This window comes from Primulina huaijiensis, chromosome 8 (assembly GCF_012295235.1).
Source record: "Primulina huaijiensis isolate GDHJ02 chromosome 8, ASM1229523v2, whole genome shotgun sequence".
In the NCBI taxonomy this organism is placed as follows: domain Eukaryota; kingdom Viridiplantae; phylum Streptophyta; class Magnoliopsida; order Lamiales; family Gesneriaceae; genus Primulina; species Primulina huaijiensis.
Window position 1 is genome coordinate 19,876,794 of NC_133313.1, and position 26,172 is coordinate 19,902,965.

At 31.3% G+C, this 26,172-nt stretch overlaps 4 protein-coding genes across 10 annotated transcripts in view; 2 read left to right on the forward strand and 2 right to left on the reverse strand.

The window, feature by feature from the left end:
• Positions 1-2,184: 2,184 nt before the first annotated feature.
• On the forward strand, positions 2,185-5,859 carry LOC140982567 (E3 ubiquitin-protein ligase WAV3-like). Of its 2 annotated transcripts, none has more exons than XM_073449126.1 (2): positions 2,185-2,872; positions 3,550-5,856. In XM_073449126.1, exons 1-2 carry the CDS (start codon positions 2,645-2,647, stop codon positions 5,485-5,487), a joined length of 2,166 nt encoding a protein of 721 aa, XP_073305227.1. In that variant the 5' UTR covers positions 2,185-2,644; the 3' UTR covers positions 5,488-5,856. The 2 variants fall into 2 exon arrangements, with proteins under 2 accessions (XP_073305227.1, XP_073305228.1); XM_073449127.1 differs by lacking the exon at positions 2,185-2,872 and adding an exon at positions 3,287-3,425 and having other exon boundaries at positions 3,550-5,859.
• Positions 5,860-6,621: 762 nt separating this feature from the next.
• Positions 6,622-26,172, forward strand: part of LOC140982401 (uncharacterized) — a 47,008-nt gene continuing 27,457 nt past the window's right edge. Inside the window, exon 1 of the mRNA XM_073448882.1 lies at positions 6,622-6,634. The gene's annotated coding sequence lies outside the window, so the exon portion shown is untranslated. The remainder of the gene's footprint in view (positions 6,635-26,172) is intronic.
• LOC140982404 (dolichyl-diphosphooligosaccharide--protein glycosyltransferase subunit DAD1) lies at positions 6,797-14,071 on the reverse strand. Of its 3 annotated transcripts, none has more exons than XM_073448896.1 (6): positions 14,040-14,071; positions 8,902-9,011; positions 8,735-8,782; positions 7,437-7,524; positions 7,172-7,215; positions 6,797-7,088 (listed from the first exon to the last, which is right to left on the reverse strand). In XM_073448896.1, exons 2-6 carry the CDS (start codon positions 8,986-8,988, stop codon positions 7,005-7,007), a joined length of 351 nt encoding a protein of 116 aa, XP_073304997.1. In that variant the 5' UTR covers positions 8,989-9,011; positions 14,040-14,071; the 3' UTR covers positions 6,797-7,004. The 3 variants fall into 3 exon arrangements, with proteins under 3 accessions (XP_073304997.1, XP_073304995.1, XP_073304996.1); XM_073448894.1 differs by lacking the exon at positions 14,040-14,071 and adding an exon at positions 9,705-9,838 and having other exon boundaries at positions 8,902-9,009; XM_073448895.1 differs by lacking the exon at positions 14,040-14,071 and adding an exon at positions 9,710-9,823 and having other exon boundaries at positions 8,902-9,009.
• On the reverse strand, positions 11,418-14,181 carry LOC140982403 (uncharacterized). 4 transcript variants are annotated; one of them, XM_073448891.1, is made up of 5 exons: positions 14,043-14,125; positions 13,688-13,795; positions 12,964-13,203; positions 11,865-11,991; positions 11,418-11,799 (listed from the first exon to the last, which is right to left on the reverse strand). In XM_073448891.1, the coding sequence occupies exons 3-5, from the start codon at positions 13,164-13,166 to the stop codon at positions 11,722-11,724; spliced, it is 408 nt and encodes a 135-aa protein (XP_073304992.1). In that variant the 5' UTR covers positions 13,167-13,203; positions 13,688-13,795; positions 14,043-14,125; the 3' UTR covers positions 11,418-11,721. The 4 variants fall into 4 exon arrangements, with proteins under 4 accessions (XP_073304992.1, XP_073304990.1, XP_073304993.1 ...); XM_073448889.1 differs by lacking the exon at positions 13,688-13,795 and having other exon boundaries at positions 14,043-14,181; XM_073448892.1 differs by lacking the exon at positions 13,688-13,795 and having other exon boundaries at positions 14,052-14,179.

The following is a 26,172-nucleotide window of genomic DNA, read 5'->3' on the forward strand; positions in this document are numbered from 1 at the left end:
ATAACTAATAGGGAGATGTTACCTATAAAAAAGGAGTTAATATATGATCATATAAAATCAATATTTTCTATGTGTCAAATTCATATTAAAAAAATATTTAATTTAGAAAAATAACAAATGCATGAAAATAATCGCCACCGCAATACACGTATAGAACACACATTGTGCCAACTCATTATTATTCGTGAAAAAGAAAATTCAAAGGTTACCAAATTTGAGATGTGATATTGAAGACTTTGAAGTCGGTATTTTCTATACTTTTTATTTATTTTCAATGAATGCTGCAGAAATTGGTGACTTTATGGCAGACATATTCCAAGTTATTATTTATTAAATTACTTGAAAGTGTGACATAATTTTAAACATGACTTCCGTGATGAAACTCGATTCTTGTTATAATTAGATCTTGAGTTCGATATATAATTTTAAATTTGAGATTTTGATGTCATATTAAAGATTTAATGAGCCAAATCGAGCTGAATATGACGAATATTTGAATGCTCAGATTTGAGTCAAATTATTTCTATTCGAGTACAAACTTTTATAACTTTTGGCTCGAAATCGGTTCGAATCAAAACTCGAGTACGAGTTCGGCTCGAAAGATTGGAAATGATCGAAATTTATTTATTTAATATATAATTATAGTATATTAATAAATTAATAAAGCTCGCGCACGAACGATTCACGAACTATCGAACAAAATAATTTGGGCTCGAGTTCGGTTTGAATTCGATAAGCTCAAATACGAATCAAATATTTTTCGAGACGGCTCGAATAGCTCGCAAACCGATTCAATTCGTTTACACCATCCCATATGACATATGAATTACAAGACATCAGCGAAATGCAACTTGATCATACTAAAATTCCATACAATAGGCCACATCGACTTGATTTATGAACGAATAAATTCGAGCTCGAACTCAAATATCGGGATTATTGAACATTAAAAGGGGATTCAAAAATTTAGCATGAATCATCTATTCTACATTACACTAAATCATACCACATATTAAAATTTAAATATAATATCTTTGGTAGTGACAAAAGTCCAATGTAAACAATATGAAACGAAGAAACAGACATACCCATTATTACTTTTTAAGCACTCAATAAAGAATGGTCATTAGTGTAATGATGCGCACGTGTGAAACAACTCCATCATCCCCCACCACTTTCCATTAAATTAACAACTTTTTTTTGTTAGGATAAATTAAATCGGGCTTCATTGAAATTTCGACCAAAAGCAATAAATAATTTTAATAATACAAATAAATAGGTATTTCAGGGAAAATGATAAAATTTAGGCAAAAAATTGTGTGAGACGGTCTCACGGGTCGTATTTTGTGAGACAGATCTCTTATTTGGGTCATCAATGAAAAAATATTACTTTTTATACTAAGAATATTATTTTTTATTGTGAATATCGGTAGGGTTGACCCGTCTCACAGATTCGTGAGACCATTTCACAAAAGACTTACTCTAAAATTTAAGCTTTGTGAACCACTATGATTTTAACTATAATTTTTATTTCTTCTTTCCACTCCATAAATCCGATCAAGCTTCAAATGTAACCAATTTTTCCACGAAGTGATGATGAATGTGAGCATTACTTGTGTAGAATTATTTCACTATCCACTTGGAAGAATTCAATATTCAAATGATTTCTAGAATAGAACATCAAGCAGATAAGTGGATGATCAATAAAATATTAAACCCACTAATCACACACACTTGTAGTTATGCGCTATATTACGGAAACACGATAATACAGATATACGGGACATATTCATAAGAAAATGAAATATTCAAATATCAAATCAATCAAATAGATCTGTCTTGTATGCTTAAATCATAATGATACATCAAAAAAGACTTTTGAATCAAATAGATCTGTCTTCTATGCTTAAATCATAATGATACATCAAAAAAGACTTTTGAGACGACATACGTTTACGTAAGTGTTTTCAAATATCTTCGAATACAATAATATCTAAAAAAACTTGTTAAAAATACTAAATTACATGCCATCTAAGAAGATATAAAGATATTTATATTTTATAGTTTAATTTAATTATGAGAATTTTTTTTATACATGTATATATTTTAGAGTTAAAATGGAAAAAAAAAAAGAAAAGAAAAAAAGACTTTAAGAAATTGTAAGAGACAAAAGCATATGCAAGGTCAAAATCAGCTCCACACCGCAATCAAATAAAGTCGTAACAAAGCTAAAACAGCGAAGGTCAGCTCATTCTCCATAATCATCCCATTTGTCTAATTTCTTGGATTTTATTTGTCATCAGCTAGCTGGAAGATAGACCAAGATCCACACCCCTACCATCTTTGTTATATAGCTGTGTGTGTGTTATTTCTTCTGAAAGCACGGAAAAGTTCGACCCCCTTCATCCCACTTTTTTGTTCTTCCTTGTTTTGAGTTGTTTTCCATTTTAATACTTTTTTTAGGCGAATCCCATTTCAAGAACTAGCCATACCTTTCGTTTCTGTGATTTTCTATTTTTGGTGCTTGTTTAGGGTAATTTCATTTCAAGTGCATGCCTTTCCCTTCGTTTTTCTTGAAAAGTTCTCACTTTTGGGCTTGAATTATCTTGTTTTGGTGGGTTTTTCTGTGCATCTATAATTTGAAATGGGGAGTAAATGGAGGAAAGTAAAGCTGGCCCTTGGATTGAATATGTGTGTTTATAGTTCAAGAAATCATTTAGCTGACGATGATGATGAAGCTTCTCCACAGCCGTCTGAGAGGCGGTCGGACGCCGCCTTGCTATCGCCTTCAGGAGACTGGGTCACTGCGCCATCTACGCCAAGTTCGAATAGGCTGAGGCTTTCCAAGAGCTTGAGTAGATCTTCTTCCAAGGTTTGGCTTATTTCTTTGGATTATTTTATATCTTTAATTTTTCATGTGACAGTGTGAATTCTTGTGTTGGTACGTTTTTCTGTATGTGTTTGTTGGGATGGGGGCTTATGTCTTATGTTTTATGTTTCTTGCTGCATCGGAGGGTTTGAGTAGATTGATGTATACGGTAGCTGAAAGAATGGAAAATCTGCTACAATGAAAGTCTTGGAGACCTTCACAGGGCTGATTTCTATGTGGTATTTTCCATGTTGCTGCATTTAGGCGGTGTGATTGCGTGTGATTGTGCAGGAGATGGACACAAGTCCGAGACCATTTGGTTTTCTATGTAGCCAGAGCGATCGTGTCTTTGGTCATGTTCTTTTGAATCGTATGACATTTTTAAACACCTATTTTTAAGTCTTGAACTTGGGAAGAGCAGCAAGGAATTCTGAAGTTCCAGTTAGTTGTTCTTCACTATTGATTTGTACGTGATCTGAAGTTAATCTGATACAACTCCTAGTTGCTGCAACCCGTGTATTAACAATCACTTCTCTAATTTGGATGCTATTGTTTGGTATTGTATTTGGAACTTATAGTCAATAATTGTTTCTTTTGATATTTGAATATTTATAAACCAAATCTTTGTTTATCGTTACGGGCCGCCTCATCCCAATTTCTTTCCACTTTCCACTTTTCAGAAGACCTGCTCTATATGTTTGGCATCAATGAGACGAGGGGACGGCCATGCTATATTTACTGCGGAATGTTCACATTCTTTTCATTTCCACTGCATCGCTTCAAATGTGAAACATGGAAACCAAATTTGCCCAGTCTGCAGAGCAAAGTGGAAAGAGATTCCCTTACAAGGCCCCAACTCAGACACACAGGTGGGAAAAGCGAGAATTAATCCAGTTGACTGGCCCCAGGATAATGCTGCGATGACAGTTCTCCGTCGGTTGCCACCACGTCGTTCGGATTCAACACGACATGCCGGGCCGCTGTTTCAGACCCTTGAGCCATCAGTCTTCAATGATGATGAGGCACTTGATGATGAAATTCATTCTTTTGAGAAAAACACGTCAAACATGCTGCCCATATATTGTGATGATGTAACAAAAGTCACAATTAAAACATTTACGGAAGTTCCAGCTGCTCCACAGTCGAGTGCTTTGGAAAACTTTACTGTCCTACTTCATATTAAAGCTCCTTGTTCAAATAGCTGGCTCAATCCCGGCAAGAACGACGCTAGTTTGCCCCAAATATCTCACACACCCCGTGCTTCGGTTGATCTTGTCACGGTTCTTGACATCAGTGGAAGTATGGCAGGTACAAAGCTTGCCTTGCTAAAACGGGCAATGGGTTTTGTTATTCAGAATCTTGGTCCAAATGATAGATTGGCAGTCATTGCCTTCTCTTCAACGGCTAGACGCCTATTTCCTCTTCGTAGGATGTCTGAAACAGGGCGGCAGCTTGCCCTTCAAGCTGTTAATTCTTTGGTTGCCAATGGAGGAACGAACATTGCTGACGGTCTGAGACAGGGGGCCAAAATAATGGAGGATCGAAGAGAAAAGAACCCAGTTGCCAGTATAATATTATTATCTGATGGGCAGGATACATATACAGTTACTAATGGTGTTGGCAATCAAAATCAACCAAATTACCAGTTGCTCCTTCCTTCGCCTGTTCTCGCTGAAGAGAGCTCAGGTTTCAAGATTCCAGTTCATACATTTGGCTTTGGTGCTGATCACGATGCATCATCAATGCATTCAATTTCTGAGATTTCAGGAGGGACATTTTCTTTCATCGAAACTGAAGGGGTTATCCAGGATGCATTTGCACAGTGCATTGGTGGTCTTTTGAGCGTCTTGGTAAAAAATTTGCAGGTAAAGATAGAGTCTGTGGACCCAAGAATCCATCTTGGATTCTTAAAAGCTGGAAGCTACCCTAGTCGTGTGTCACCCGATCAACGTAATGGATATATTGACATCGGAGATCTATATGCTGACGAGGAGAGAGACTTTCTCGTTTCAATTAATGTCCCTGCTGAGGTGTCAGGCAATGAAACATCATTGCTGAGGGTAATGTGTACATACAGTGACCCCTTGACCAAAGAAATGGTGACCTTGGAAGGCGAAGAAGTAAGAATCGAGAGAACTGAAGCTGTCATGCAAGAGAATGTCTCAATTGAAGTGGACAGGCAGCAAAACAGGGTCCAAGCAGCAGAAGCAATGGCACAAGCACGAACTGCAGCTGAAAACGGGGATCTGGCTGGCGCTGTCTCTGTACTTGAGAACTGCCGAAAAGATTTGTCGGAAACTGCATCAGCTAAGTCTCAAGACAAACTCTGTGTTGCTCTTGATGCTGAGCTTAAAGAAATGCAAGAGAGAATGGCCAGTAGACATGTATACGAGGCATCAGGAAGAGCGTATATTCTGTCAGGATTGAGCTCTCATTCCTGGCAACGAGCAACAGCTAGAGGTGATTCTACAGATGGTTCGAGCCTACTCCAGGTTTATCAAACCCCATCAATGGTAGAAATGCTTACTCGTTCTCAGGCTACATTGTTGGCTAGCCCTTCGACCCAAAGGATTCTACGACCAGTGTGGTCATTTGCAGCACAACCAAAACCAAGGTAGTGGCATGAGAAGCATTAATCACTGTTAAGCATCCCTATAACGTCGTCTTTTCTTCGTCTCGTGTGGCTCTTTGAGTTATTGTTTTGGGTGGGTCTGGTAGAGAAACAAGGATATTTTTTTGTCTTAAAATACTTTTTGTGTACTACTTGTGTAAAGAAATAAACTTTGTAGAAAGTGTAACAATATCTATTGGGGGAAGTAAAGGGAATTAGCTGATAACTTTTTGTTAGCCGTGTCATCGTTGGGGGTGATGTAGATGATGTAAGGATATATGGTTTATGTATGAGATAAATGGGTATTAGTTGGTTTGTGAGGATAAGGCTTCATTGTATTGTTACATAAGAGAATGCAGCAATGTGATTCATTAAAATCCAGAAATAATGTGTTCAAATACCTTAAAGCAACTTGATTATAAGCACAAATTTTTTTTTTAAATTGCAAAACATGTTGAATAAATATATCTTTTAAATATATAATAAAGCATTCATAAAATTATTTTTGCATATTTAAATAGAATTAAGCTATTTAATTATATTAAATCATAAACTTAATATATAATCATGATCAACAATATATGGTGTTTGGTGTGCAAATTGAGTGTTCGTTAGATTTTTGGTGTCTTTGAAATTTGAAGTGGTGGGGGGTTTGAATCACAGCTGTATATGTACTTAATTTATTTATCTTTAAAAAACGACTTAACTTTGAAGACAAAAGTTGCTTTTCCATCGTTTTTTAATTTGTGTTTTCTCTGCCCATCCATACCTATATCTTCTGCACCTTAACTTTTCCAGTAAGTGGTTGGATTTTTGTATGGTATATTTGCTGGTTCGTGCAAATTTACATCATCATTCCAGTTAACATAATCATCACGCACACTTTAAAGTAAAGAGATGAATTGACAATTATTATTCTACTTGTCAAGTGTGCAATATTAAAAACGTGAAGCTGTGATTGTTGTTGTTAGGGTCAGTCCATAAAGAATTGTTTAGAATTCGACTCGACTCGGATAAAATATGAGCCATACTATTGTGAATCGCAAAATATCCAACTTCAAATCAAATGCATGAAAAACACTTATTTTTAACCTTTTTTCCGAAATTTAAACTAATCCGAACAACATAGTTTTTTGTTCTCATTTTTTTTTCCTTCAAAATAACCATTTATACAGTGGGTTTTTCCTGCAACGGGCTCTTTGGAATTTCACACATGTAGCGGTATATTTTTAATTCTTCTCTTCTACGCGGTTGAACAGAAAATCGAATAAGAAAAGACAGCTCAATATTTCTAAAATTCTCAGTAAAGTCGATGCTAAAAAAGCAGAATGATTCAGAATCTGTTAAATGTTCTGTAGAAGACGTTCTTCAAGACTACAAATAGGAACTCTTGCTCAGTATAGAAACCAATTGCAGTCAAATGTATAGGGATCTCACCGAACACAGTTATCCCAGGAAGTTCGTGATCACCAGATGAAGTACTGAGTTACAGAGTACAAAATAGGCATCTCACCGAACACATAGTTATCCTAGGAAGTTCATAATCACCAGATGAAGTACCAAGTTACAGAGTACAAAATCAGCGAAAGCCCGTTCTGGAGGTAAATCCTGCAAGTTTTGGACACGGCATGTAAACAATCAAAATGAAACAAGACGTGATGTCAGAGGACCATTTTCTAGAAAGTTTTTACCTTGAATTCCTTATTTTCTTTGTTCACCTGAATTCGAAGACTAACTGTTACAAGAAAATGCCAACATTCAGTTATACAGCTCCTCACATGCTGATAAAAATATCAGCATAGGGAACACAAGAGCTGGTATCATCGAACTGTGTGGGGAGTGCAAGGGATCCATGTAAATTCGCACAAAGTCCCCTTCCCAAAAATCACATGCCAACTTTTCCCAAAAACTAGTAAAATCTATTGCAATAGAAAGGAAACGAGAAGTTCAACTTACCGGCAAGGACAGCAGTCCCTACACATGAAAGCACACCAGAAAGAAAGGAGTTGAATGGGAAAGATCCGACGACAGCCATGTAAACTACCTAATATCAGCATTCACAAAAGAGAGTGACGGCTTTTTACCTTCTTGAATTTGGAAAATGATAGACAAACCAGATAAACAGAAATGTGATGAGGGTGATTTTCCACGAGAAAATGCACAAGAGAAGAATCAAACATCAAATATTATGATGTAATTACAGGATATGAACTTGTGAATACTTTGATGGATTCCTTAGGTACGATGATGCTCGCACATACAACAAAAGCTTCTTAAATATAGCCAGTTGTAGCATTTTTTGTCTAATATAACCACGTCGCAACTAAACAAATTTTAAAACCCAGAAAAAGGAAAATGTGACTTGTTTTAGACCACATGGTCAAGTAAACCAGCTAGGCGAGGACTATACAAAAGAATTTTCTTACGAAGATAATGTTAGAAAAGTGACAATTGTGTGTATTAGTATTAGAAAGTCATGCCACTAGAGGTCTATAAAGACGGTTGGGTCAACAAAAAATTGGAGATCTCATGAAAAATGTAAACGAGGGATGAAAAACATTAAACTGGTAGCTATGACCTGAAGGCCAGTAGTCATATTAGGATTCACACAAGCAATTCTACTAAGTTAGGTATGAACACCAAAATATACAACCAACCTTGGACTAAAAAATTAACAAAACATATAAACTATATCTGCTTTCTATGTAAAGGTCAGCGGTTCTCAAAACTGGGTAAACATCAAATAAAAAATTACAATAATGGCACACACCGAAATCAAAATGATTGGTGTTGGGTAACTATAACATCTATTACCAAACTAATTTTCTCTAACTTTTTACGTTATAATTTTTTTTCAGAACATGCTTAACCTATGCACCAAACTAAATTAACCAAGTTTGAAAATTTCTATTACCACTGCCAGATTCGGGCTTCTAAAACAGTTGAGTGATGGCCTTCAATCACTACAACATGCCAATTGACCCCGAGATTGCCAAAAACAACAACACCAAAGAAATATTTTAGATTGATTCGCACAGACCCTCCAATTTCTGAGGTGATCATAAATCAAGAGGCTGTTACAACCTTATAAAGTTATAGGTCAACATTGATTGAAAAGCTAGGTACAAATAAGTTCATAAATAAAATACCACATCCAATCACAGCTGGTCAATCATGAAATCTACAAAACTTTACAAAAGGTTCTCAGAATTCAAACACTGGTTATAGATTTATATGCGACCACGGACTGTCACCTGAATCACAGCAGTGACGACTGCGAACACAATGTAAATGTCGATGATCTGAAAATAGTTGTAGTACAATCACTTAAAGATTCTATAAAAAAAATACTCAAATATGTAAGTATAGCATCATTGTAAACACAAAATGTTCCAAGAGGATAGAGAGAGAGAAAGGACACCTTCAGATTGGTGGGCGTAGCTGAGTATGCAGACAGGAGAGATTGAAAAAGTGCTCGAGCATCGTTTGTGGTTGCTGATTTCCCCATTTTCTAACTCTTAATTTATATCTGCGTGAATGCAACAATGAAGCATGAAGAATTTGAATGTCGAGAATGTGGTCACGCCAAAAATTAATAACATCCTAAACGTCAGGCTCAAGCTCGAATTATAAATAATTTGCTAATATTTATTTGGAGATGAATAAATGAGCTCTTGGACCATTATGTTTGAAATCAATCCACATGAGTATCAACCCCGTGGCTCTAGCTCAAGGCCCCTTTAATCTTCATGGGTGTTTTGAAAACTTGTGTGACACACTGTAAATATTTGCTGTAATCGCAGCCATATTTTCTTGGATCAAATGTCTAATAAAGGTCAATGCAACTTAACGTAATGGTATAACTTCTCTGAAGAAGAAAATTTTTAGGTAGTTTACTTTCTGTTCCCAAATATTATACAGGTTGGTTCCTTAAAATGTCGCTAAAAAACTTGGTGAATACATAAACGTTGATGAGAAAATATCAAAAAATCATTGACAGCAACCATATCACATCAAAAATCAACGAATCATTGAATTTTAAGACACAGGCAGAGATAACACTGAAGGGTGAGAAAAGAGATCGAAATGAGATCAAATATCAGAGGTCTACAAACTCAAATAAAAAACATTCAAGTATAATTAACATATATAGTCCGAAACCATCCTCGATTTTTAATCCCTAACCCTTAATCACAATCAACGGAAAATTAGAAGAAGAAAGGCCTCACGAGTCGTACGGCGGAGCTCAGCGGCGGACAATAAGAGCTGCTTGGGATTTGACTGGGACTGACTTATTATTGGTTATAATGGATTTCCTAATTGGGCCCTTCTAGTGTGCCAGCCCGCCTGGTTTTTAATCTACTTCGGCTTTAGGCCTGTTATTGTCTTTGTTTATTCCTTATTAATAATAACTGGTGCACATGTATTTTTTATAATTCATTTAATTATATTTAAATGAGAATCAAAATGTATTTATAAAAAATAGTGATTATATTGAAATAAGAATCAAAATATAATTATAAAACATAGTGAGCACTACACTATAATTTTGACTAGTAAAATATGCACATGCATTGCGTGTGTTATTATTATTTTTAATTTGATCAAATAATACTAAACAATTAATATGAAATTATTTTCAATTTAGAAGATTTGTTCAATTTAAAAATAAAGTTTTGTTTAGATTTTTTTCTATGTAAAATATGAGTGACTTAAGGAGATTTTTAGCAGAGTAAGAAAGATAATTATAGAATTAAATATTTTGATGTCATCTAACGTAGTTACTCTAAATGTTTCACACTTAATAATATAGTAGAGATAATATAGATGTATGAATTAAAAACTAAATAGAAAAAGAAAGGAAAAAAAGATCAAAATAAGAATATAACGTACAACTTGATGTTTAGAAAACAAATACTCTATCCACTAAGCTATACGTGATTTGCACTAAAATTTTAACACTTTATTAATATATATAAATATTAAAACAAACCATAACACCAAAAGTTAATTATTTTGATGATCTCAAACTTAATAATAAAGTAATGGTAATTATATTATTATTATTATTACTCACGATTCTTGCACGCATGCCGCATGCGTACATCTGTAATTTTATTTTCATATAAATATCGTGTTGGTATATCTTTGTTTCATAAAAAAAATTTATGTATGTTTTTTTCTCGTAATAAACCAATATATATCATATTTTTTTAAAAAAATTTAATACTAAAAATTAATTTGGTGTGTTATTAATTTGTTGAAATAAGAATCCTAGAAAATTGTAGGGGAAAAAATCAAAATGATGAATAAAATAGTTATTTATAAGGGTATTACAGGAACAACAACATAAAACACACCAAGAGACTAAAGTGATTATTATTTTGTGCTCTTCCATGATAATAGTATAATAGATTATTATTGCGAACAAAGACTTTAATGTAATCGAGTGTGATGAAGTAAAACTATTTTTAATTTCCGGTGGAAAAATCCATAACAATAATATATTATGGATCTAAATTAAATGTCATTCTAATAAAAACCTGCCCTTATATAATTAAATTTACTATTACAAAATGTGTTTTAAAAGTCAAATATTATTTTATTTGTTTTAAAAATTGTGTTAGATTTTAATACTACTTCAAATAATTGATTGATCTAACTTACGTTAATCAAATATTTTTATAATTTTTTAAATTTAATTTTATAGGAAAATTGAATAATTAATATTAACATAGAAAATGGTAGGAGGCAAGTTGATGCAGTAGAGAAAACAAGGGGATAAATCTGCATTGGAGGTTGATAGTTCCAAAAAGTTGGAGAGTAGTAAATTGATAAGTTATAATACAAATGGGTTGCATTTAGTTGGACAAAGTAAAACGATGCCGTTAAAATTTGTCTACTACAAATTCTTAATTCTTCAGACTTCAGAAAAGATGCAGATGAAACTTTTGAGAACTAACCAAAGAAAAATGGTGTGATGTTACAACCACAGAGGCACAGAAAGCAAGATCGTAAGCGGCTGCAGGATACAGGTGCGGCTTATTTTTTTATATTCATCAGAATCGTTAGCCAGATCAATGTTCGATAGTAACACTGAACAATGAGCCGACGACCGAGAAGAACAACAATTTTCAATGCATGAAGTTTGTGACGCAACCAAACTGCACAAGTTCGAGAAATCGAACAGCTAAAGAACCTAAGACTGATCCCCCGGGAGCTGGTGTTTGGCCGTTATATTCTACCCTTGCTTAAGTTCGTTGGGCTTGGGAATCTTCTTGTATTCATAGTTATCAATGTTAACTTTTTGTTGCAATACCTGTAATAAAAGTATAAGAGTTACACGATAATTAGGACAAAAATAACTCAGAATCGCAATGTTACCCTTAGCTCTTCTTCCATTGAAATTTGTTTTGGTTTATAGGCGTCCACAGGTCCTGCTCTTGACAGCGCTTTCCTTGTCTCAATAATCTCCCACTCCTGATCATCCTTCACCTTAGCGATATCTTTGCTGAATCAGAAATTCAACCCCATCAAACCAAAATAGAGGTACAAACTTACGCTTTTAATTACTATGGAACTCTTAGCAAAATGGTATTGATATCCAAAGAATGCGACATAGTAGGAACCAAAAAATTTCTTTGACATCTGGTGAAAAGATTGCGTTTTTTGAGGGAGAGTAACCAACAAACACACATTTAATAGGTTTGATTGAAATCAACTTTGTTTCCCTTTTCCTCGTGTTTATTTATATAAGAAATACACCAAAAAGGCTTCGGGAGAAAGAGTTTAAGATTCGAATTCTAGGGTCAGTATCAAGGAGAATCAGCTACTTTGCCTCTTCTTATATAGGTGATGGATGTATACAGGGAACAACCTCTTGGGACTTATTAGATGAAAAATATTATCACTAAGACAAAAATAAAATGGCCTAGTTGGAAATGAATATATTTTTTAAGGCTTCCGTTCTTTGTTGGCTTCCATTAAAAAATTATAGCATTGCAAGAATATGTATGCCGATGTGGCAAATAAGACTAAAAAAGCTCAAGATTTATCTTCATATTCACCTAAGAAAATATAAAGGAACTCCATACAAAACCTAACAGTTTTTCATTTAAACCTGCATGTAAAATGATCACGCCTACAACTTGCTCAAGTTGTTAAGCTATAGCAAACAATCCGTGTACTACTTATAGTTGTACAACAAGATTTCTGTAAATTTATCCCAAATAACAAGCTATATTTGGAACATTTGTTTCCATTTCCTTATTAAGCACACCACTCTTTCCAGGAATTTTTTTGTCCCTTGAAAATCTAACACCATTGATTCATCACTATTCAGTACGTTAATAGCACATGATAATTCAACTTAAGAACTGGAAAAAATGTTATAATGACGAAATAAATAGATCGAAGTTGAACAGATACTTGGTTCACCATAAATCAAAACCAGAATCTCTATCAGATTAATATTCAAACAAACCTGCCCTGTAGTAGATGCCCAAGACCTAGAGCTCCAAGCACAGTAAGAGAGATCATTGGAAGACCGTATCTAGTAAATGGTGTCCTTCTACCCCAGCGTTTAAACCTTGGAGATGAATGCTGAAAGGTTGTTGTAGCTGATACTGCTTGACTTTCTACTTTCTTGGGTTGATCCGTACTCATACGAACAGTAGTCATTTCCATATATCATAAAATCGACAGCATCATAATTTCAAAGTTGCTGCATAAGAATGAACTCCCACTTCTCAACACACCCAAAAATTTTGAAAGATAGAACCATACACATGGGGCTCCACAAATTCTACCTCCGTCAATCAACAAAAAAAGCAAATAATTTGCACTCGTCATCCAAATATAAAATTTATTTCACACATCCAAAATGTAAGAATGTTTATCCACTTGCTGCTATAACATTTTTTTTGCCAATAACTAAATTTAAAATAATCGACGTTGCCACCTAACAAAGCATGGAAAAATTGCTAAAAGATCGTGATAACCAAATCTGTCATAGTTAAAGGAAGATGCCTACAAAAATCTCCTGAGCGTCCAAATAAATTATGGGTATGTGATCCGAATCGAACTAAATTACCACAAACTTCTCCTGGGAAAAGGCAACCGAAGCCATTATGACATCAATAAACTCAGCAGAAACTAAGGGATGTAAGAAAGAGAAAGCTAATCTTTCGTCTGCTAATGGCACGAACCTCGATCAATTAAGTACAATATCCATTCACTGAATAATTAAAAGCTCGCGAGAATTCATCTCCAAAAGGTCGCGGCAATAATTAATTTTTCCCTGCGACTCAACCCACCTATTCTCCAACAGAAGAATCAAAAGGAGAAACATACAAATGACATCGAGTGAGAATAGAATCCCTCAAAAACAGTGAGACACAAAAAATCTGAACCCGAATCCACAAAATATAAACGTTTTGAAAACTCAGATCAAAAAGCATTTACGTATAATGATATCCCCGTCGAATTGGCCATCAATAGCGTGGTAAAAAAAAATTTAAAAATAAAATGAACAACTGACGACCTAGAGTTAAAAAGACCTACGAGTCGTACGGCGGAGCTCGGCGGCAAAGAAGGCAGCGGCCGAACCACGAGCTAGCTCGGAATTTGAGAGAGTGGAAGATGGTAAACCGTGGATTACCTAACTGGGCCTTCTTAATATTTCAGTTGGGTCAAATATGTTCAATCTACTTTGGATTAAATGTTGGGCCCAATTGTTGTTTTGGTGGTTTTTTTAATAATAATAATATGCAACAATTTTATATTTAACATGGAGTTAAATTGAATTTAGTTTGAACTAAATAATTTAATTATTACGTTCTTCCTTTATGACAACACCACGCAACCTTTATCCCGCTAAATGGGGTCGACTATATAAATCATTCATTCTGTTCTATCGATGTATTTTTTTTTATACACAAAATTATTGTGATACTCTCACAGGGTTCAATTTTGTTAAACAAATTTTAAATTCAACTCAATTCATGAATAATTTTATTTTTTAAGTCAAAAATAAAAATTTTCATGATAGATAGGTGGTATCTACCCATCTCATAGATATTAAATCGTGAGACGAAATCACAAAAAACCCTACTATTTTCTTTAAATTCATAAAAATATATAACACCATTTAAAGCTCAATTTAACCTAGAAAATTGTCCCACGATTTTTTTAAAAAAATAACTGCATTTACTAAGCTTATTTTGAAAGTTTTCAAGAAATATTAGGTCATTTGTGAGATTATCTCACACATCTATTTCCGTGAGACAGATCAATTCGATCTAAAACGATAATAAATCAGATCGAATTAATTTTATATCTCACAAAATTTATTCGTGATGCGATATCAAACAAATTTTTGTGTTGAAGAAAATCCCAAATGTAGTCACTCAAAATATTAATTTCTCAACTAGAATCCTAAATGCGTATGATCTAATATACTAGATTTAAATAAAATACAAACTCGCAAACGCTTCCTCATCTATTGAACCCCCATGTGGCATGATTAATAGTTTCTTTTATTTTTGACTCGTTAGTTCGTTGGTTGATATAAATTTTGTCGAATTAAAAAACCATTTTTTCTTGTAATATTCCCATTGTACATTATGAATTATCAAAAATTAAACTTTAACGTAAGAGATGTAATACAAAACTTGATAAATAATTTTATTTTAAACTTATAAAATTCTTTTTTAGATTAAAATCGACCACTGTCTAAATATCTCAGTATAATTTTCTCTCCGACAATTGTGTTGGGACATAAAGTCCTATGTGAAATTAATTCATGTTAAATATTGGGAAAAAATTTTTTTTTCCAGCGAAAAATTAAAATTAATTTTGATGATACCAAAATCTTACTTCGGGTTTGGTCTGGAGAGCGGTTCTTCAAATATTCACGGCTGGACAAGTCGTGTCGGACTTTGGAAGTTCGCACATATGAAAAGAGGGTTAGGGGGCGTTGAGAGAATGTTCGGCGTGGCCTCTCCGATTCTTAAGTCACATCGAGGAGTAAACTTAAGTGTGCAATATAACAATATAATCGTGTTAAGTGAATAATGGAGCGTCCATCAATCAAACCGTATGACAATCCCTGATATTTATATGGAGAGGATGAGCTTTCATGCCAGGGTAAAACTTCTATCGAGATAGATCCTTACCTAAGTTAAAGGATTTCAAACACTAGGATTCTAGCTCGATGGCGGCTAACTAGGACTTTATTCTTATCTTGTCTCGATTTACCCATATTCCGCATTTATTGGGTCCATTCTCTATTGATGAGCATATTTTCGCATCCCTCAGCCGTGTTAGGGTCCGAAATATCCGACCCCTGGGTGGGCTCGGAATTGTGGGCTTGGACTCCTCATCCTTTGGTGGGCTAGAGATCATTATGAGATGGGCTCGGATCCCCTCAGAATTACCAAATTCAGGGATCAAATTTCACATAAATGAATTCCATTTAAACATGAATAAATAAAAAATTAATTTTACATAAATTAATTCACTGTACTGAGAGTTTTTTTTCCATATATTCCAATATCATTACATCGTGTGGGTCTCTCATATTTTTATAAAAGTTGACATATATGTTATTAATCAAATGACTAACATTTGGCAATATTATAAATAGATAAATACTCTAGTTATAGCATAAAATAATCTCAGACGATTGATGAAACAAAAAGATAAAAACAAAAAAATATTTTATCATCCACGCGAAAAGATGTCTTGATGTATGAATTGAATTCAAAAAACGTTTTTTTTACTATTTTCTAACTTATTTAATTAAAATATTAATGACAGTCCAAAAATTTCTTCCTTATTTATATAATAGTTATTATGCATGCGAAATGCTGAACATAAGAAATTTGATCCCTGATTTTAGCCTTTAGGTTAGTTCGAGACGTTCTTGATGCAAGCATGTAATCAATCTAATTAAATTGGTTGTTATTAATGTTAAACTTGACTTATTATTTATTAAGGTTTTAATCTACACGAAACAAAACTCCCGTGAAACCGTCTTGCGATCTAATTTTGTGAGACGGATCTCTGATCCTATCTGACAATATGAAAAATATTATTTTTTATGTCTAAAGTATAATTTTTTTTTCAAAACTATATTTTTTTTAATTACGTAACGAATATATATTGTTTTTTTTTAAACACAGATTTCCTAAGTGTGAGTAAAATGTATTATATTTATATGAGTTATTGTAAAATTTGTTATTTCGCTCAAGGCGGCAACTTCCCTTCATTTTACGGATTTAAATTTGTCTCCGTATATACAATACTGGGAATGTGAAGAAAATAAGTTATTGTTTAATACCTAATTATTTATTTCCTTATATCATGTAATAATTAATAGAAAGTCTCTTGTGAGACGATTCCACAGATCTTTATTCATGAGACGAGTCAACAATATCAATATTTACAATAAAAACTAATATTTTTAGCATGTGATCTAAATTGAAGATATGTATCATAAAATTGACTCATGAGACCGTATTACAAGAGTTTTTTGAATAATTTATTGTTATAAAATCACAAATAATTATAGATTATATTCTTACTCTTATACAAAAATATCAAATATTAATATACGGGAAAGCGTCCCGACGAGCTGCGGTGACCCTATTTTCCCGGCCAGGATTCCACATTTTAAGTTTGTGACCCAATTCTTCCGGTGATATCTGTCGGCGGGCATAAGTGTCGGCACCGACGTGCCAGGACCCTTGCCAGTAAATCATTCACTCTTCGGTTATTTATAAACATAAATTGGGACACATGATTTTTAAAATAAAAATAAAAATAAATAAAAAAAAAACGCGAGTCAAAATATACTTTTTGAGACCCTTTTTACAAAATAACTCAAATATAAAATTAATGAGATAAAACTTGTATGAGCGACCGAAGTATTATCACATTGAAAGTGTACTCTATCATGCATATTTTTTAAGCGACATTCGAATTTTATAGATTCCCTGTTTAGCAAATACCTAAAATTTTGATTATGTTAGGGGCAAACGATCGAGTCAGAGTTTGATACGCGAGACAGATCAAATTGACCCATATTTAAAATAACAAGTAAAATTGTTGACATAACAAATAATACATTTTCATGGTTGATCCGAATATGATATCCGTCTCGCAAAATTGATTCATTAGACAGTCTCACAAAATTTTTTGCGTTAATTTATTGGCCCGAGAGTAGATAGCTACATGGACAACAATTATGTTACTTTTGGATTGAATGATTTGAATTTGAAATCAGTTCGTTATATTATGAATTTTAAATCCATCACAGTTTAACAAAAAATAACTAGTTGAGATTCAAAATAATCGTCAAATAAGTTTAACCAAATTTCAATATATTTATTATTGGACATATGAAATCATTAACTTCTAAAACTCAGTTAAGTGAATTACAGTGAAATGTCGACATTAAGGTTGCTTCCATCTGTGAACAATGGAATAAAATCAACGCTGTAATTGGAAACGAGAGCTCCGAATTCAATTATAATTAACAAAATTAATTGTGGGATAAAATTAATATCGTTAATGACGATGTGTGATTTGATAAGACCTGAAAGAATCGGTTCCAATAGAAAGACATTTCGTGTAAAAAATCGACTTTGTCTCGTAAATTACACCCTAGCTCTAATACACTTTTATTAAAGTGTCCATATTTGAAGTGTGTGTAAAATATGATATTTTCTTTGGAAATAACATCTCGAAAATGATGTTTGATCAAGTTTACGAAACATTAATATATTTCCAGAGAAGTTTGTTAAACACTCGTTATCACTCATTTTGTTACATTTATTTAACCTGGCGAGAGGTTTATCTAACCCGTGATTGCAGGTAGATTTTAGGCCCATAAAGTTACACACAATTTTTATGAGATTTTATTACAAGTCAAGTTATGATACGGATCTTCGACATGATATAACTCATGAAAAAATATTATTTTTATGTTAAAATGATAATTACTGCTTATGTCAACTCGTATCACAGATAAAAATTCATAACACCGACTAACAAGAAAACGACTCATGATTATAGCGGTGAGTTTTTTTTTTTTTTTTTTTGTAATTAACTGGTGAAATTCAGAGTGTATATATATTTGTAAGAATTATATTACATACAAAGGCTTCTTTTTCTTTTTCTTTCTCTTTTTCTTTTTTGCCATTTTAATAGATGATGATTATTTACGCTTAAGGCCTAGATAAATAATTGATTATTTAGTAGAACATGTAATTAGGGTTATGAATAGACGTGGAGTTTGATGCCCATATTTTGACGAAACAATAAATGATTGCCTGATTTAGGGAACAATTTGTTGAGTTCTTGTAGTGCTGATGTTTGTTTGGTGACTACTAGACACATGCTAATAGGGCCATGCATATGCATATACATACACATATACATATATATTTTTATATGTATATATATATTAGTATATCGACGTATGCATTGCTCATTCGTAAATATTTTTTTAATGTTTAACTTCATTTTTATTCAAATAAGGCTATTATCATAATGTAAATATTAAAAAATGACCAACTAAAATTTGAAATTATTACATATTACAATTTGAATTGTTTATATTTAAATGAGGTCATATCATAATTATGAAAAATAGAAAAAGACTGAACTGTAATTTTCAGATGATGATGCACGGCACAATCTTTTTATAATTAACTCGATTTATATTAAAATCTTGATAATATCTTAATTAAAAAAAAGAAAGAAAGATCTTACTATAATTTGAAATTATTATTTATAAATAGCGTTATATCATAATTCTAAAACTAACGGATATTAAATTGTAATTTTAAACGACACTTTGAAAAAATTAGATTAAAGGAAAAAAAATAAAAGAAAAAGACAAAATAGTATTACGAAGATTCTTAATAAATAATAATTTAACAAAGATGCACCAAAAAGTAGGTTTCTTAGAAGTTATTTTTCCGGTAATCCATTTAAATATATTATTTATATTTGGTTAATTATTATAATAATAATGTTTTTTTGAAGTTATTTTTTCGGTATTCCATTAAAATATATTATTTATGTTTGGTTTATTATTAAAATAATAATAATAAGTATTATAATATATATACAGCATTATGTATAAAATATGTCAGGTTATTTAGGTAGCGTTTGGATTTCAAATGTATTCAAGTGTATTTTTTTTGTTGAGAGAAGTAAAAATATAAAATTCAAATTCATACCTTACAATTTTATATATAATTATGATGAATTTCAAATTCACTCAATTAATATATTATTCGAAATTCATTTTAATTTGTATTAATAATTTTTAACTAGTAAGATATGAATTCAAAATTTGATCTATTGTTTAATTGTAAACAATAAAATAATAATGGAATTGGATTTCAAATTCATATCTCCGAGTATAATTAGTTATTTAAATATGTAGAATCTTGATAATTTTAACATGTAAAAAGGAACTATATATACATATACAAACTTTTTAATCTAAATAAAAAATTATTTTGATTAAATGTTCAAAATCTTAAGATAAAGATAAAAAATATCAATAATTACAATTTTTTTCAAAGTACGTGACATATGATAATAGTATAGATGATTTAAAAAATGTTACTATGGTCTTCTATTAGTCAATAACACGGATATATATACGTGATACATGCACACTCGATTTATGTATTTTTACGCAAAAAATGATATTTTTGTATTGATCGAGTCGAATTGGAGACTTGTTTCTGACAATTAACCCATGACACCTTCTCATAGCAGTTGTGTTTGTTATTAAGTTTTTGTCAATATGCATGATTAGGTATGTAAATTTAATTTGGTGTCACTAAGTTATACAAATTCGATGAGTAAATAGATCTTAGCTTAATGTAAAAAGTGTGTGTAGTGTAGCATGACAAAAAAAATGTCAAAAACTTTTCAAATTGAAGGAGAAAAGTGATATGATTGGATATTAAATCCGAGATTTCGTCTCAAAATTACATCTATTTTTCATTTTTTTATATTAATGTTTATTATAGTAAAATAACGGGGTTGATTATGCAATAAGAATTAATCCAAGTAGGCCAGTTTCTTTTACACAAATATTGGAATACAAATTTGTATAAGTTGTTGAATAATTTTTTTAGGGTTTTGATTAATTTATGTCGTGAATAAGATAATAATATTAATAAATGATTGTTGATTAAACAATCTTAACAGGAAAATCTACTTAATTAATAGAATGTTTAGGCTCAGATCCCTAAGTCCGTATCATGTGACGGTCAGTTGGTGCGCGAAAATCAAAAATAAATAAATAAATCTATACTATTATATTAAGGACACCCACAATGGGGTGTTAAATGGGTGTTATAGTTAAATGAGTGTTTATAACACCCATTTAACACCCCGCTCACTCACAGGAGAGAGGGTATGAGGCGTTCAACAGTTTATTTTTTAAAAAAAATTGGACAATTAGCGACGGTTTTTGAAATACCGTCGCTATTAACGACAGCTTTATAGAAACCGTCGCTAATTTGCTGACACGCGGGTCCCATGTGTTTTGAATTATTTTAATTATATTTTATATTTTTTATGAACGTCCTTCTGTCCAGTTTTTTTTTTTAAAAAAAAATTGGACATTTAAAAATCGTCGCTATTTGCGACGGATTTCCACAAACCGTCGCTAAACGTTGTTTCCTTATTTAATGTTATTTAAAAACATATTATTATTAATATAAAATAATAATAATTTAAATTTCTTAAAAAATTTGAAATTGAATTTATTTAATTTAAAGTAAGAATAAGATGAATGAGTGGACAGCGGGACCTATAAATAATGAGTGTGAATGTTAAAATGAATGTGAGAGAATAGATGTGTTAATGTAATGTGTATGTGGTATGTGGACCCTACGATTTTTGATGAGGTGATGGGTGTTATAACACCCACCAATGCGGGTGCTCTAAGTGTGATGACATGATAATAACTATCTAGAGAGGACACCAAATTTTTCTTCCAAATTTACCCTTATATGATATTAATAGTACAGTTTTGTTTTTTTTTTAAAAAAAATTTCAACACATACTTTTATTTTTATTTCAACAATTCAAATATCAATTTAGTCCCTCCATAATTTGTCAAATTTCACTTTAGTCCATCGATAATAATAAAAAAAATTGTACACACACGCATCGCGTGTGCATAGTAACTAGTATGTATTAAGTTTGGGCCTAATACAGACAACATAGTACACCAAATTTCTCTTCGAATTTTGCCCTTATGTTATATCAATATTACATTTTTTTTAATTTCAACAAACACTTTTTTTTTATTTTTTTTAAAATTTTATCAATTCAAATAGCATTTTAATCTCTCGATAATTTGTCAAATTTCACTTTAATCTCTCAGTAATTATAAAAAAAGTGTACACACTCTATACTATATATTAAGTTTGGACCTAATAGATACAAACTGGGACACTAAATTTCTCATTCAATTTTGTCCTTATGTTATATCAATATTACAATTTTTTTTATTTCAACAAACACTTTTTTTTTAAAAAAAAAATTTCATCAATTCAAATAACACTTTAGTCCCTCGATAATTTGTCAAATTTCATTTTATTTCCTCAATAATTATATAAAAAAAAAAGTACACACGCACCGCGTGTGCAAAGTAACTAGTAGTATACATAAAGGCTGAGCCTAATAGAGACAAAAATAGACATCAACTTTTTCTTCCAACTTTTCTCTTATGTGATACCAATATTACAATTTTGTTTTTTGTTTTTTAATTTCGACAAATATTTTTATTTTTATTTTATTTTCAACAATTCAAATAGCACTTTATTCTCTTGATAATTTGTCAAATTTCATTTTAATCTATCGATAATTATAAAAAACATCGTTTACGCAGTACGCGTGTACATAGTAATTAATATATATATAATATGTATGTATTATATGAACCACTGCCTAGCTGGCCAAACCGAGCTAAATTACACGCGGGTCCCGCATGAGATCGGGCTCTCGAGATCTTGCCACGTGGCTTATCTACCGACAGGATCAAACCGACAAGCCTAACGTGCCATGCCATGTGTGAACTTCAAGGTATGGTAATCTATGTTTCACGGAGACTTATTTTTCTCTTTATTTTAAAATCATTGGATTATTTAGATTTTTTATATTTTTTTAATAAAAATTGAATGATCTAAAAATTAATATTTGATGAAATCATAAATAAAAAAAAATCTTCATATATGATATGGAATAATCACTCCCCGCATTATGTACCGGCGCATTTATTGCTATTTGTGGTAGGGTCGAGTTCGTTGTTCAAATGATGCGGGGGTAGTTTTGTCTCTGTCCTCACAATCGTTTATAAGGACTATACCGCTTGGTAGATATTACGAGAGATATGTCATGCAAAATTGATCCGTAAGATATTCATATATTTGTATATATAAAAACATTGTGGATTAAATGATGATTTTGATTTGTGCAAATATTTGAAATGATGTGATCGTGATTGTATTTGAAATTCATTATAATCAATATTACAAATATATAAATTAACTAATAAGTGAGGAAGATTTTTAGTTGGTATATCATCGCCATTTATTATACGTATGATTCATATATTTTATGGGGTCTCGTCTCAAATAAACGGTAGATGTTGCATGTATCGGGTCCGTGAAACACACCCGATATTGCATATAATCTTCTCGCAAAGATTGTATAAGAGATTGAGGGAGATTTTTAGTCGATAAAGTATTTTTACTAACTAATTTATCATCAAGAGATGCTTATATTTGTATTGGAAAATTAATCTAAACAACATATATTTGACTATTGACTAACAACTCGTTGCAAATAAACAACGTTTTCGTCAAAATCGTTGTCCAGTCTAATATAGAAAACGTGCTTAAGCATGTTGTGTGGGATTCGAATTAAGAACTAAATTAGAATAGGTTGTTTGAAAACGTAGTACATGATGATCAATTAATTAATTATGCTTAATTTGAAAATATTGTTTCTGTAAATAAATACATGCAAATAAATTCTAAATAAAAGAAACTTCATATAATCACATTACTTTAGGGTTTTATTGGTAATTTTTTTCTCTCAACTATAATTTTTTTGGCGTTTTTCGACACTTTTAATGTCGCGTAAATTACATAAAATGTTATATTTATGTACTATTTAAAATTTATTTCACCATAATATTGTTCCATATAATGTGATCTTAATAAGCAAATACTTTGACATTGATTCATTTTTATATATGGCAAAAACTTGTGTAAGACGGTTTCACGGGTTGTATTTTGTGAGACAGATATCTTATTTGGGTCTTCCATGAAAAAGTATTACTTTTTATTGTGAATATCAGTAGGGTTGACCGGTCTCACGAATCTCGTCTTACAGATAAAGATTCGTGAGACCGTCTCACAAAATATCTACGTTTTATATAATATTTTTTTAAATGGCATATCTTTATTATTTTATTTTATTTTTATGCTTGCCGACACATGAGTGATGGTTTGTTAGTGACCAATAAGTTTCCATTTAATTGAATTAGATTGGATTCGAGGGAGTGACAGCACAATCAATCAATTTGAAAGGTTTAAATTATTTTATATATTTTTTATAATGTATTTCAATTTAAAATTGTTAATATTTTAAAAATATTCAACGATTNACTTTATTACCCTCAACCAAAGAAAAAATATGAGCTCCAATATTTTTTTTCTTTGGTTGTGGGTAATAAAGTCATTTTATATATATTATATTATATATATATTAAAGTTGGAGGAACTTTTGTTACAACTCAGTCTAAAATAAAAAAACTCATTTTAATTTTGAGATTTTGATATCAGATTAGTCAAAAATCATCAAATTTAATTCGTACATCTGAAGGAGCAGTTTCATTTTGGAAAATCATAATATAAACTATTTATAAAAAAAATTCAACGTAGAAATATGTATAGTGCTATTGGCAAATTAAAAGGAAAAGGTTGCAAGTCTTGGAAGCAAAAATTAAATAATCACCCATTGATTCCATTCACTGTTATTTATTTGTTTATTAAAATGTGGGGTTCCTTCATAATTAGACACCCCCCTTTTCAAGCAAAACACGAGGAACCAAAAAATATATATATATACAGATGATAATATCCCTCTTTAATAGTTATTAAATCTAATGATTTACACTCACCAAAGTAATTATCTACGTCTCATATTTAATTTACATAAAAATCTGACCATCTCACACAAAAAGTTCTGTTTTTTTAAAATCACTATTAGGAGTTGTATTCATTCTATACTTTCAAAGACTTTTAATTACTTTTTTTAAATGATGGACTTTTGTGGAGTTGATGGATTTTTATTGACTTTTATAGAATGTCATAGAATTGTAAAACAAATTTCATAGACTCTTATAGAATTTTTTTCAAGATTTTTGTAGACTTTTGTAAACTTTTTCATAGAATTATGTGAATTTCGTAGTTTATAATTGTGATTTATTTTTTATTAATTTTTTTAAAATAATTATTGGACATAGATAACCTCTTTAATTTTAAATTATTATTTTTATTTATGAATGTAAATGAATTTTACTTACTTAAAAGTTAATCAATTTAATTTGTGAAAAACGACAAATGAACTATCCAATTTATTGAAATCAAAATTTCAATTCTTTATGTCAATTCAACATATTAATGAAGAATATTTTTGTAAGTTCAGAATAAAATTTTATTAAAAGAACACTCAAAATAATGAGTAATCTTTTATAAAAAAAATCTAATCATTACTGACAATTTGATCAACATCGTTGTACATTCCATTGGCTATGGTATCCCTCTATGCATTAGTATTTGCTCGTTGTTGTTTTTGAGTATTAAATAACTGATCAAAGTCGTCACTTTCATAAACTTATACTGATAAAGACAATTGAGCTTCATTATCTAGTTCAATTTGAAATTCATCAAATTGACACTTCTTTCAAAGAAAATTGTATAACATAGCACATGCCAATACAAGCCCTGTTCGGGGTGGGAAAAAATACCGAATTTTCGGTATACCGAGATTACCGTAACAAAAAAATATTGAATTTATCGAATTTTAAGTATACCGAAGATTTCGGTACGGTACGGTAACAATACCGAATTTTGCGGTACGATAACGATATCCAAGTTGAAAATTTTGGTATATACTGAAATACCGGAAAAATTTACAAAAATTTTAAAATATATAATATTTTAAAACAATAAATTATAAATTTTTTTAAAATGTAAGGTTTTTTTGGTTCGGTATACAATTTTGCTGTAGTATATATATGAATTTGCTTATACAATAATTTAAGATATATATTAACTAAAATTAAAGAAAATAATTAAAAATAAAATGTTATATAATAATTAATAAAAAAATTAAATTTTAATTATGTTTTTAAAAAGTACAAATAAAAGGAAAAATAAATAGATGAGAAAAGAATGAAAGTTTGTATTGAGTATGTGAATTTGGGAGATTTCTCAATTAAATGTACATCCAAATCTTTAGGTTGAATCAAAGACTTTTGTTGACATTTTATTGTTGTACCTTAGGCTATAATTCTTGTACTTAATAGAATTTTATAGAGTCATTAAAAGTCTATTGATATTTTAAATACCTATAGACTTTT